The sequence below is a fragment of the Mytilus californianus genome, unplaced genomic scaffold (assembly GCF_021869535.1).
Source record: "Mytilus californianus isolate M0D057914Y unplaced genomic scaffold, xbMytCali1.0.p SCAF_3, whole genome shotgun sequence".
Lineage (NCBI taxonomy): Eukaryota > Metazoa > Mollusca > Bivalvia > Mytilida > Mytilidae > Mytilus > Mytilus californianus.
Genome location: NW_026262679.1, coordinates 56,777,252 through 56,790,359, shown reverse-complemented (window position 1 = coordinate 56,790,359; position 13,108 = coordinate 56,777,252). Strand labels below are relative to the sequence as shown.

The window sequence follows — 13,108 nt, the reverse complement described above, 5'->3', positions numbered from 1 at the left end:
TTCTTGGGGTTCTTTGATATGCTGAATCTAAACATGTGTTTAGATTTTTTATTATGGGCCCAGTTTTCAAGTTTGTCCAAGTTGGGGTCCAAAATTAAACTTTGTTTGATTTTAACAAAAATTGAATATATGGGTTTCTTTGATATGCTGAATCTAACCATGTATTTTGATTTTGGACATTGGACCATAATAGGTAAATTAAAAAAATTCAAGTTCTTAGACCACATTCTTTCTGTGTCAGAAACCTATGCTGTGTCAAATATTTAATAACAATCCAAATTCAGAGCTGTATCAAGCTTGAATGTTGTGTCCATACTTGCCCCAACTGTTCAGGGTTCGACCTCTGCGGTCGTATCAAGCTGCGCCCCAGCGAAGCATTTTATTGGTTATTATCTTGAATATTATTATAGATAGAGATAAACTGTAAACAGCAATTATGTTCAGCAAAGTAGGATCTACAAATAAGTCAACTTGACCAAAATGGTCAGTTGACCCCTTTAGGAGTTATTGCCCTTTATAGTCAATTTTTAACCATTTTTCGTAAATTTTTGTAATCTTTTACAAAAATCTTCTCCTCTGAAACTACTTGGCCAAATTGAACCAAACTTGGACACAATCATCATTGGGGTATTTAGTTTAAAAAAATGTGTCCAGTGACCCAGCCAACCAACCAAGATGGCTGCCATGGCTAAAAATAGAACATAGGGGTAAAATGTAGATTTTGGCTTATATCTCTGAAACCAAAGCATTTAGAGCAAATCTGACGGGGTAAAATTGTTTATCAGGTCAAGATCTATCTGCCATGAAATTTTCAGACCAATCAGACAACACGTTGTTGGGTTGCTGCCCCTGAATTGGTCATTTTAAGAAAATTTTGCAGCTTATGGTTATTATCTTGAATATTATTATAGATAGATATAAACTGTTAACAGCAATAATGTACAGCAAAGTAAGATCTACAAATAAGTCAACATGATCAAAATTGTCAATTGTCCCCTTAAGGAGTTATTACCCTTTATAGTCAATTTTTTACAATTTTCATAAATTTTGTAAATTTTTGTAAATTTTTACATAATATTTTCCACTGTAACTACTGGGCCAAGTTCATTATAGATAGAGATAATAGTAAGGAGCAAGAATGTTCAGTAAAGTAAGATCTACAAACACATCACCATCACCGAAACACAATTTTGTCATGAATCCATCTGTGTCCTTTGTTTGATATGCACATAGACCAAGGTGAGCGACACAGGCTCTTTAGAGCCTCTAGTTATGTTATTGCAAACATATGCTCAAAATGGTAAAGTTCTTTACTTTTCATCATATTTTTATGCCCTAGCCCCTGTGCGAAGGGGGCATTAAGTGCTACCCTTGACCATCCGTCCCATTTTCATTTCCTCGTTCTTAATTTTTTCTCATACAAATTTTATGAAATTCACACATAATACTTAGAACCAAAACTCACAGACAGAGTTTGAATTTGGGCAGTGATTTACTTGCCCCAATATAACTTGGAAATTTTTTCATTTCAACACTATAACTTAAGTTTGCCTCATGCAAATTTTATTAAACTCATACACAATGCTAAGAACCAAAAACTCGCAGTCAGAGTTTTAATTTGGGCATTGAATAACTTACTGTTCTAGAGTTATGCCCCGTCATAATTTGGAAAATTGCAAGAAAATAACACAGCATAATAGACTAGAACAATACAACTCTTTAAAAACTAGGCAGTGACATCAAATGTTCTCAAAAAGTATTTTCACATATTATTAGCAAGCTTGAGCAGGGGCATTCGTGACCTCAGACACATTCTTTTATTTTTACATAAATAAAGCCCTTAAGGCAAAATGAAAGTAATTTGGCTATATTTTTGAGTTTGATGAATTTTTAATGTATATAGAATCTGAATATGAAAACAATGATATATGTAGCATTCATAACTCCAGAAGACTTTATAAGTTTGATTAACTTGTGTCTCATCCCTTTTGTATATTTAAGCAAATAAAATATGTTTAAACTAATTCATAACTCCAGAGGTACAATCAATTGAAAATTTGTGAAAAAGGTTTATTAAAAGATAGAATGTAAGTTAAAAGCAATTACCGTAGTCAAGTTTATAAAGAAAATCAGTAATATTCAGTATGGGACGTTTACTCTTGGGTTGAATTGACATATCTACATTATAATATGTAATGTTGGTTTCCCTCCCCAAGACTACAAAATGCCCCTGTCATCGGACAAGCAGACGCTAAATTGAATGTTTTGACAGTCTGTCACTATTTAAGTACTATCTTTGTGCTAATTTAGGTTATCTGTTAGCATTTGATTGTACTAGAATGAATGTTCAGATCATATCTTATAGAATATTGCCATTTGTTTTTGAAAACCAAATATATACAGTTAAGTACAGCCTATCAACCAAAAACTTAGTACTAAAACTTTATAACTTCATTATTCAATCCAATTTGTTCTAATTCAATTTTTTCCAAACCGTAAGATTTTATCTAAATGATGTCTAGAGTCATTCCAAAAACCTACTAAGTACATAGTTGAATTTTTCAAAAGCATTTTATAATTATAGGAATGTTGTTTTTTTAAGTTTTCAGCTTTTGATTTTTAAATATTGATAACATGTAATTCCTTAATTTAATGCTTGGAGGAGTCAAACTTGTCTAATTTTCTAAGATACTCCTGCATCATTCTCATAATCTAATGTAAACAACATAAATGCTTGATCCCTGTTCCAGTTACTGCTAGGTTAAAACACACAAATGACTTCAAATACCTTTGTAAAAGTTATCTCCCATACCCCAGGTCTACCCCCTTAATGTCCTTATATTGCCCAAATTATCGTGAAAATTGATAAGTTACCGGTACCATACTTTTTCTGAAATTTGTCCCAACTATTCTAAGGTACAAGGTGTTCCAAAAAGAAAAACATTTCATATTAAACGAGATACCATAATAACAAACCATGACGAAATTTGTATATTTTGTAAAAATGTCTTGAAACCCAAGAAACAACTATATTTGGGGAGATTATGTCAATAGTTACAACAAAGCTTCTCTTTTTATTTTGTTGTTTCTTGGCTAGGCAGTATGTTTCCACATTGGAAATATGGATGGGAAAGTGCATAAATTCTGCAGTTTTCTTAATTTTCTTGAAAACGGTGCATATTATGACGTAATTGTGATGTCATCACATCGAAAATCTTATGTTATACATGTACATTTTTCTTGGGCCAAAACTGGTCCTTAGTGCTCCTACTCCTTTTGTGTCTTATGCATCCATGTACAACTTTCATAGGACTTACTAAGAGCATCTAGCAACTCTTTTTCAGAAGTTTTTTCAGAAGAACCTGCCACACCCCATTACAACACAGCCATCTTACAAGATCTTACAATGACCAGTAACAACCAATGCATGAAATCAGCTTTACAGGATGCCAACTCTGTAAAGGAAGGGATCAGTCTGCTCAGAATATGGTTACAGCAGAGGGAGCTTGATATTGTAAGTTTTTATTTAATGTTGAATTTTAGAAAAGAATTAAGGTGTTTCCAATTGCATGGTACTGACTGGCCCATGACAATCTGATTAGAATACAGATCCTGTAATTCGAATCTTATGCTTTGTGATTACAAGGGTCTGAAAACACTCTGTTTTACAGACCTTTTGGGATCCTCTGGTGTTGTCTTAATGATTTAAACCCGCTGCATTTGTTTGCACCTGTCCTAAGTCAGGAACCTGATGTTCAGTGGTTGTCGTTTGTTGATGTGGTTCATAAGTGTTTCTCGTTTCTAATTTTATAGATTAGACCTTTGGTTTTGCACTAGTCATTTTTGGGCCCTTTATAGGTTGCTGTTTCGGTGTGAGCCAAGGCTCCGTGTTGAAGGCCATACTTTGACCTATAATGGTTTACTTTTACATATTGTGACTTGAATGGAGAGTTGTCTCATTGGCACTCATACCACATCTTCTTATATCTACACACCTAAAAAAAATTATAGGCAAAAATTTCATTTGTTAATGATATAATTACCAGATCAGACAGTAGATTGGGGGTGTTGTCAGATCCTTGTAGGCTAATAGTGGACGCAAGATCTGCATTTCAATAAGATTGTGTCCATGATGATGTCCTTTCTGTGATGGTGGAATGTGAGATATTCTAAGGTTGTTAGATTTTATGGTTTCCTTATATCCATGATTGTTATTTTTCAGGGACATAGTGGATTTTCTGGTTTCATATATCTGTGATTGTTTTTTAGCTCACCTTTCCAAAGGAAATGTGAGCTTTTGCCATCACTTGGCGTCCGTCATTATCCATCCGGTGTAAACTATTTCAAACATCTTCTTCTCTGAAACTACTGAACCAATTCCAACCAAATTTAAGCTGAATGATCCTTAGGGTATCTAGAATAAACTTTGTGTTTTATTTTCTGTTTCGTCAAAAGATATGGCCGCCATGGCTAAAAATAGAACATAGGGGTAAAATGCAGTTTTTGGCTTATATCTCAAAAACTAAAGCATTTAGAGCAAATCTGACATGAGGAAAAAATGTTCATTAGGTCAAATTCTATCAGCCCTGACATTTTCAGATGAATCTAACAACCCATTGTTGCGTTGCTGCCACTAAATTGGTAATTTTAAGGATATTTTGCAGTTTTTGTCTTGCCTTGACGGAGTCAAAAAGCGAGACATAGGTATGCTGTTTCTGGCGTCGGCGGCGGGGTCAACAATGTATTAGTTTGTAATTAGGTCTAGTTCATGGTGAACCACTAGTGGTAGGTCAATGATATTTGGTATGCAGTTGTATTAGCATTGGCACATCTCATTACCATGGAGATTATTTGGCTCCGCCCCCTTAGTCATGGTCTATTTACTTTGAAACTTTTGCTTAGTTTACATGTATTAGTTTGTGATTAGATTAGTTTAAGATAAACTGCTAATGTTAAGTCAATGATATTTGGTATGCAAATTTATTGGCATTTGCAAGTATCGTTTCCATGGAGATTATATAGCCCCACCCCTGATCATGGTTCATTGACTTTGAAACTTTTACATAGTTTACAAGTTAATGTTTGTGTTTAGGTTTGTTTAAAGGGAACGACTTCAATGGTATTTGGTATGCAGTTGTATTAGCATTGGCACATCTCATTCCATGGAGATTGTTTAGCCATGTACCTTCAGTCATGGTTCATCGACTTTGAATATTTGCATAACTTACATGTTAAAGTATTGCTATTTTAATTTCAACATTTGCATTATCAAAATTACAAAAAGGCGAGACATATCTCTGTGATAACAGTTTATTGGTTATTATCTTAAATATTATTAACGATAAAGATAAACTGTAAACAGCAAAAATGTTCAGCAAAGTAAGATCTACAAATAATTTTTTATATGACCAAAATTGTCAATTGACTCCTTAAGGAGTTATTGTCCTTTAAAGACAACTTTTCACAATTTGTTTATCTAGTTTGCTTACTTTAAAAAATCTTCTCCTTTGAAACTGCTGAATCAATGTCAGCCAAAGTTGGGCTGAATGAGTTTCAGAGTATCTAGTATAAATTTTGTATTTTATTTCCTTGTACGTCAAGAAACATAGCCACTATGGCTAAAATGGAACATTGGGGTAAAATGCATTTTTTTGCTTTTGAAGAAAATATGACAGATACAAAGAACATTTAAATGGCATTTTTAAGCCACTCATTAATATATATTGAAAAGCAAAAATAATCATTGATGAAAGATTTAAGCAAAGAATTACAGGTGAGCGATTCAGGCTCTTGAGAGCCTCTTGTTTCAGGGACATGGTGGATTTTCTGGTATCATTATATCCATGATTGTTATTTTTCAGGGACATGGTGGATTTTCTGGTTTCATTATATCTAAGATTGTTATTTTTCAGGGTCATGGTAGATATTCTAGTTTCATTATATCCATGATTGTTATTTTTCAGGGACATGGTGGATTTTCTGGTTTCATTATATCTATGATTGTTATTTCACAGGGATATGGTGGATTTTCTGGTTTCATAATGTCCATGTATGTTATATATTTATTGTCCAGGAGGAAACTAAACAAAATGATGAGTAACTACCAGATTATGAGGAATACCCTATTACAGTTAGGTATGTATGATATATAGCAAAGGAGGAGGTGACCTAATAATAAGGGCCTGTATTGTCCTTCAAGATTGAATAACTACAAAATTATTTGATGTTTGTGTAAAAAAAAACGGATACTAAATATCATGTACAAACACTAAAAAGATAGTATAAATTTGATTTTAATGCCCCACCTACGATGGTAGAGGGGCATTATGTTTTTCGGTCTGTGCGTCCATTTGTTTGTTCATTCGTCCGTTCATCCGTCTGTCCCGCTTCAGGTCAAAGTTTTTGGTCAAGGTAGTTTTTGATGAAGTTGAAATCCAATCAAATTGAAACTTAGTACACATGTTCCCTATGATATGATCTTTCTAATTTTAAATGCCAAATTAGAGTTTTGACCTCAATTTCACAGTCCATTGAACATAAAAAATGATAGTGTGAGTGGGCAGGTTAAAGTTTTTGGTGAAGGTAGTTTTTGATGAAGTTGAAGTCCAATCAACTTGAAACTTAGTACACATGTTCCCTATGATATGATCTTTCTAATTTTAATGCTAAATTAGAGTTCTGACCCCAATTTCACATAGAAAATGATAGTGCGAGTGGGGCATCCATGTACTATGGACAAGTTCTTGTTCTACATAAATGTCACAAATGTATAATAATGACACACATTTTCTATGAACATCTTTTTTCAGAGCTCTAAAACTTAAATTTCAAAACATAAAACAATGCTTCTACAAATGTTTCAATGCTCAACAGTTCATGTAAAATGTCTCAAACCAGCTGGTAAACATTTTTATTCTATTCTTAGTTCTTAGCACAAAAGTAATTGAAATATAATTAATTACATTGACAATGTAATTATTTGTATATGTAAAAGGTAATATATAAAGTATATAAAAAATCAAAAGTATATGCATATGTAAATTAGTTAATGTTTGTATGAGCAAAGGAGATATAGGGTATTTTTCAAAGAGAAAGCACCTGAAAAAAAAATGACAGAACTAAAAGTTTGGATTTTTACATGTGAATGAAAGGAGATTTGGGGTTTACCCCAATGAGACAGCAACCTAATGAAAAAAACAACCAAAGGACATCTAGAGGACATCATACAGTCTTCAACAATAGACAGGTGTATATACAATATCAAGCTCTAAATCCTCCAAAGTGCTGTGGATTCATTTATTTTCGTGGGTACCAATTTTCTACGATTGAGGAAAAATTGTATTTTCATGGATATTTGATTTCAGTCTGCATACAAGCCTAAGAAAGTTTTTCAATGTCTAATTTTGAAATTTTTGGTTCACTTATACCCACGAAATCCATGAAAATTAGTAACCCACGAATAAGAACGAATAGTTGGGAATAAATTTAACAGAAGCAATCAAGAATCTGCCATTAAAACCTTATTCTCCAATTAACAACAAACATTAAGATATGACAGATGACAACTACTGGCGAGGTTCCTGACAGCAAATCAGCATGTTTCATCAATAACTAATTGCAGCTGTAATAATTCAAAGAACTTTTTTTATTGCAGCAAAAGAAAATTGGACAGAGGAAGGACCTGATCTTTGTGGTGATAAGTCAGACCCTAATCAACCAACAACAGATGATTTTCAGCAAATGTTTAATTGTGTATTTTTAGATCTTACTGGTTATGTTAATTTGTGTTCAGAAATGACAAAGTCAACTTTTTTAAGGGTAAGATATTTGTCAGTAAAACAGTCTGAGATTAAGTAATCTTAAGATAATATCTTTTTGAAATGGTTGCATTTTTGAAGAAGGACTCAAAGTTTGATTTACCTACTAAAAGATGTAAACTTGATTAATATTCATATATGTTAGGCAATATTTGACATTGTCTTTTAATTTGAAAAAAAAACTTAGATTAATCAATTATTGCTAAGGTATAAAAATTAAGTTATCAAATAAAACTTATTTCCACTTATTCATGACTCACACAACAAAAATGACTTTCATAGGTCTAAGTGATATCACTAATTAAAAAAAGATGAACCATTGTTCAAAACTATCACTTCTTATTATAGAAAACTTTCAGCCTAAGATTCTTGGCTTTCAAATTGTTCTGTTATAGGTATTCTGACATCATTAAAGCATTTTTTGTTTCATGGGGTACTCATTGACATAAACCCAACATTTTGTCTTATCCTTATTATTCATTCAGCAATACGCAATTTCAAAATACATAAGGGTTTACAAATGAGCGGTATTCATTTACATTGCAAATAGAGTCTACAGGTATGGTTCTCATACTTTTAAATAATCAATGAAATTCCTCTTCTAGGATAATTTTTGGTGTCACACCTGTGGTCCTTATCCAAGGAATGCCAGTTTTTTGAAGAAAACAACATCTTTCGATTTAAAAAAAAAAAAAAATGGCAGCTTTTATAAAATAATATATATACACTGTTAAAAATTATGAAATATCTGTAGTATTTCATTTCTCTTTGTTTTGAGAGCTTTTACATGTTACTTGTATACTATTTAACTATGTGAATATACTGTATCAACATAAATGAAATATGCTTTATATTTTAAGGTGAAGCATGAAGCAGAATTAGCCGTCAAAATTTTGGAAGACAAAACTGTTGATAGTTTTCATGTATTATTTTTGATGCCTGTCAAATTCACCAGGAAATTTGAACACATTTTTCAGTAAGTTTGTAGTACATATGTTATGATAGAAACTGGAAATCATTTTTAAAAACCAATAAATTTTTCAGCCTTGTCATAATACTGTCTACACAAGCGTGATCATAAATGAGTTTGTTTGACAAAATTGCAAAAAGATTTTAAGAGTTACTTCCCTTTGTAGAAAAGTTTTAGTACCATGCAGGAATTATCATGTCTAAAGAATGAATAGAAAATAAAACTTCAAGAATTTGTTTGCCTCTGAAATGAAATAGACACTAATTGTTGGTCTCAATTTGTAAATGAATAATTGTTAAGCCAAAGAGTTTTGCAGCTTTGAAATATTTGTTGTTGTCAAAATAAAGGTTTATGTATGACTTATAATGAAAAAAGGAATAGCTTTTATACTCTGACATTCAAAACATGTTTATATGTTCAGTTGACCCTCATACACTAAATTCATCATTTAGCATATTTAAATTGTCTTTCGCATCATGGAGCTGTTGCTGAATTATGAGCATTCTGAAGATATTTCATAAAAATCTTTCTGGAAATTAAAAATTAAAAAAAAATTCCCAGGCTTTTCATACCCTTCTTATCTTCATAATGATATCAGTTTGTAATTTATTGCTTTCAGTATAACCTGTGTAGAAGAGCTTAAAAACACTGTTGATAAATTGAATCAACATGATCGGCTATTGGACTATGGTGGTAACTATGTTCATACAGTTATACCAGATGTTATGTCACTTTTACAGAGAGCATTGGATAAAAGGATTGATCTTGTACAAATCAAACAATACCCAGTCACACAGGTATGTATAGACATGTTATCCATATGCAGTGCACAAAAACAACTTTATTAGAAAAGGAAGGGCTTCGGTGGCCGAGTGGTCTAAGTAGTTCAACTACTGTATCACTAGCCTGTCAACATCGAGGTTGTGAGTTCATACCCAACATGTGGCAGGTGTGTCTGACTCCAATCTTAATTGACAAGGATTGTCAGTTTTCCTGCTGAAGATCAGTGGTTTTCTCAGCGAACTCAATAAAAACTGACTGCCGCAAAATAGCCAATAGTGGTGAAAGTGCTGTTAAAATAACAATCAATCAATCAATATTAGGAAAGGCATATGGGATCTACTTTATAAAAAAAAGTGGATGTGGTATGATTGTCTTTGAGACAACTTTACTTCAGCTATCTGCCAGAAATCAAAGGACAAAGATGGAAACAACTATAGGTCATTGTACAGCATTCAACAACGAGCAAAAAAAAAAAAAATTGTTTTGTTAGGTCAAGGGAAAAGGAAACGTCGAACTTAGCTTCACAGTTAAATCTGTCTTAAACAGTTAACATGTTTGCTGCATTGAAATAGGAAAACAGTGATAGTTGTGCTAAAAAGAAAGAAATGTTATATTATTATTGGACAAAAGTTTATTTACAACAATGTTGTTTAAAGACTTTAGAATAACTTAAAATTGCAATATAATGACATGATTAAGCTTTCAGATAACCTGATGTTAATCCAGGTGTTGATAGTTTTTAATGCCCAAAACTTGAGCCTTTCAACTATTCAGTTTTTATACATCCTTTTTTGTTTGTCTTTCAACATATCTACTTGACTTTGATTCATCTTGAATGTGTGTTGTACTCTTGATTTTGATTTTTATATCCCCATTCTAGAGTGGGACTACATAGCAACCACTATGTCTGTCTGTCAGTCCTTTCATACAACTAATATTTTCATCAGTGTTTTTTTCAGATACTACTGAACAAAATAACTTCATATATGATGATTTGTAAGGTGTGAGCTCGTTTTGAATCTTTCAGATACCTGCTACATGTTTTCTGATTCTTTGGATTACAAGTGATTTATGCTTAGCACAAAAACACATACAACTTCTTGTTGAATTTCACCTTTGAACTTAAATTTGTTTTTGAATGTTCTACTGTGGATTCATTTTTATTGTGGGATACCAATATCCATAGATTTTTGGGAATAGGTAAACCAGGAAGTTAATTGCTATAGGCTTGTTTGTAGACTGGCAAAACTGCAAGATCAAATATCCATGAAAATTGATTTTTTTCTCAATTCACGAAAATTGGTACCAAAGAAAATAAATGAATGGACGGTGTCTGTTATTTTCCATTGATGTCTTTTTCCATTGATGTCTATTTCCATTGATGTCTATTTCAGTGGGATATTGATGACACACCACCATCTCTTGAAGACCAGAAGGTAACTGTTGGTATTTCATTGAATCCAGAATTTGCATTTTCATCAATTGATAAAGGACCACCTGCAGACTCACCTGAGGTAATAATGGGTACTGTAAATTTCAACATTTACAGATATAGGTTATTTCCCTTATTTCATGAATACATTATGTGTGGAAATAATCCATGCACGAATTTTTTGTACAAATCACCAATATTGATGTGAACAGCTTGTTTTATATTTGATGCACAAATCTGACTACCTCACAAAATGTTTATTCATTGTAATCTTGAAAAAAAATCCATGTTTACCGTAAAGGGGTCTAGAATGAACACATCATTGTAGTATAAAAAAGTGGTTTTTTTTGCCAGCTTACAATAGTAAGGGGGTATTTTATTTTCTGGTTTGCATTGTGTTCCTCCATCATTAGTCTGACACGTTACAGGTTAAAATTTTGGGTTAAGGCAGTTTATCATGACATTTTGGTAAAATTTTGGCATATTCATTGTTTAATTATCTGTCAGTCACTCGTTAAGAAAAACACTGTAAGAAAATAAAAAGAAAGAATTGATCTCTTTTTTTTTTAAATCAGGTAATATTTGATTGCAATAATTAGATGAGGATAGATTATTTAAACTTAAAGTTTATATTTAATTTGAAGTATTGTTAACGTAATAGTAATGTTGGTCAATAATAAATTAAGAAGGGCCATTAATTGAAGATGTTACACTATTAGATGTTTTGATCTATTAATCTTGTTATATAATTAATGCAGTCCCTATTTTTCCTCATGAAATTAAATCAAATACATGTATAATAATATTTATTTTTTTATGATGATTATTGAAAATCTTGAATTTATCTTTTTGGTTAATATTTAATTTGGTGTGTTTAGCTTTGGTAATTTTATCTTGGGTGCCAAAATATGACTGCAGCCAAAATATCCCAATTTACAGTAATAAAATATTTGAAAACTTACGTAAACTTTATGATAATTTTGAATATGAAGTAATTAGAGGCAGAATTTAAAAAAATGTTAACAAAGCAACTAAAAAAGGATGGTTTGTTGCATACTTATTATATACTTTATATACCTTCAGGCTAAGGAATTTCGAGAGTTTTGGGGAGAAAAATCTGAGTTGAGAAGATTTAAAGATAGCAGTATTACTGAGACTGTCCCATGGACAACAGAGAAATCTATGGACAGAAGACGTATTATTTGTTCATATGTTGTTAAGGAAGTACTGAGGAGGTTTGTGTTTTATATTAAAAAAACATTTCTGTCTACAAGAATGGAAAATACAATTTGAATTAAAAAAAAATATTCAGATATTTGAAAATGTCTTAAACCGTGAAAGTCTGTGAGTGAAAATTATGATTAAATGTCAATAATTTAATTTTGGATATAACACGTCTTCTGATTGGCTGAAAGTTTTTTGTCTATCAGCTCATAGACATGATTTTGTCATGTGACCATGATGTCATCAACATTTTTTTTCATAATTTACTCCTTAAAAATGGAATTTAGAATTAAATTATAAGGAAAGACTGTACAAAATAACCTTAAAAATGTGGTGCACACTTTTAAATAACCCGCTATGCAGGTTATTCTGTGTGCACCACATTTTTGATGTTATTTCTTCATAGACTGAAAAAGTATTACAGTCTTTCCTTAAATATCAAATTAAGTAAAATTAAACTGGAACCTTTCTGAAACTGAATTTTAAGTTTTTAATACATCTCCAAATTATTTTGCGTCCGTAATTATGTTATGGCGATGTCTGGGCCTGCGTCTGAAGACATTTCGGTTCGCAGACAATAACTTGAGTATAAGTGTATGGATCTCTATGAAATTTTAGCACAAGGTTCCATACCACTAAAGGATTGTTGGGATTGTTTTGTTTTTTTTGGGGGGGGGGGTATTGTCCTAGTGGTTTTGTAATTAGGGGCCAAAAAAGGTCAGTTTTACTGGTTCAGGGCTCGACAATAACGCTTGTCCGATTGTCCGGTACCAGAGGAAAAAAAGGTCGGACAAGTAAAAGCTATATGAAGCTTGTCCGACGGGACAAGTAAAATTATTCTGCAGAAAATAAATTTAATCCAACTTTGATGAACAAAGTAAT

The 13,108-nt window shown here is 32.1% G+C and overlaps 1 protein-coding gene across 2 annotated transcripts in view; it reads left to right on the top strand.

Moving 5' to 3' along the window:
• LOC127733013 (nucleolar protein 6-like) overlaps positions 1-13,108 on the top strand; it is a 73,393-nt gene that overhangs the window by 9,457 nt on the left and 50,828 nt on the right. The window contains exons 7-13 of one of the 2 annotated variants that reach the window (XM_052242262.1): positions 3,345-3,514; positions 6,015-6,135; positions 7,655-7,818; positions 8,678-8,793; positions 9,407-9,584; positions 10,965-11,084; positions 12,086-12,237. In XM_052242262.1, coding sequence (XP_052098222.1) covers positions 3,345-3,514; positions 6,015-6,135; positions 7,655-7,818; positions 8,678-8,793; positions 9,407-9,584; positions 10,965-11,084; positions 12,086-12,237 — 1,021 coding nt within the window. Of the gene's footprint in view, positions 1-3,344; positions 3,515-5,963; positions 6,136-7,654; positions 7,819-8,677; positions 8,794-9,406; positions 9,585-10,964; positions 11,085-12,085; positions 12,238-13,108 lie in introns of both variants that reach the window. The other variant, XM_052242261.1, reaches the window with a different exon arrangement.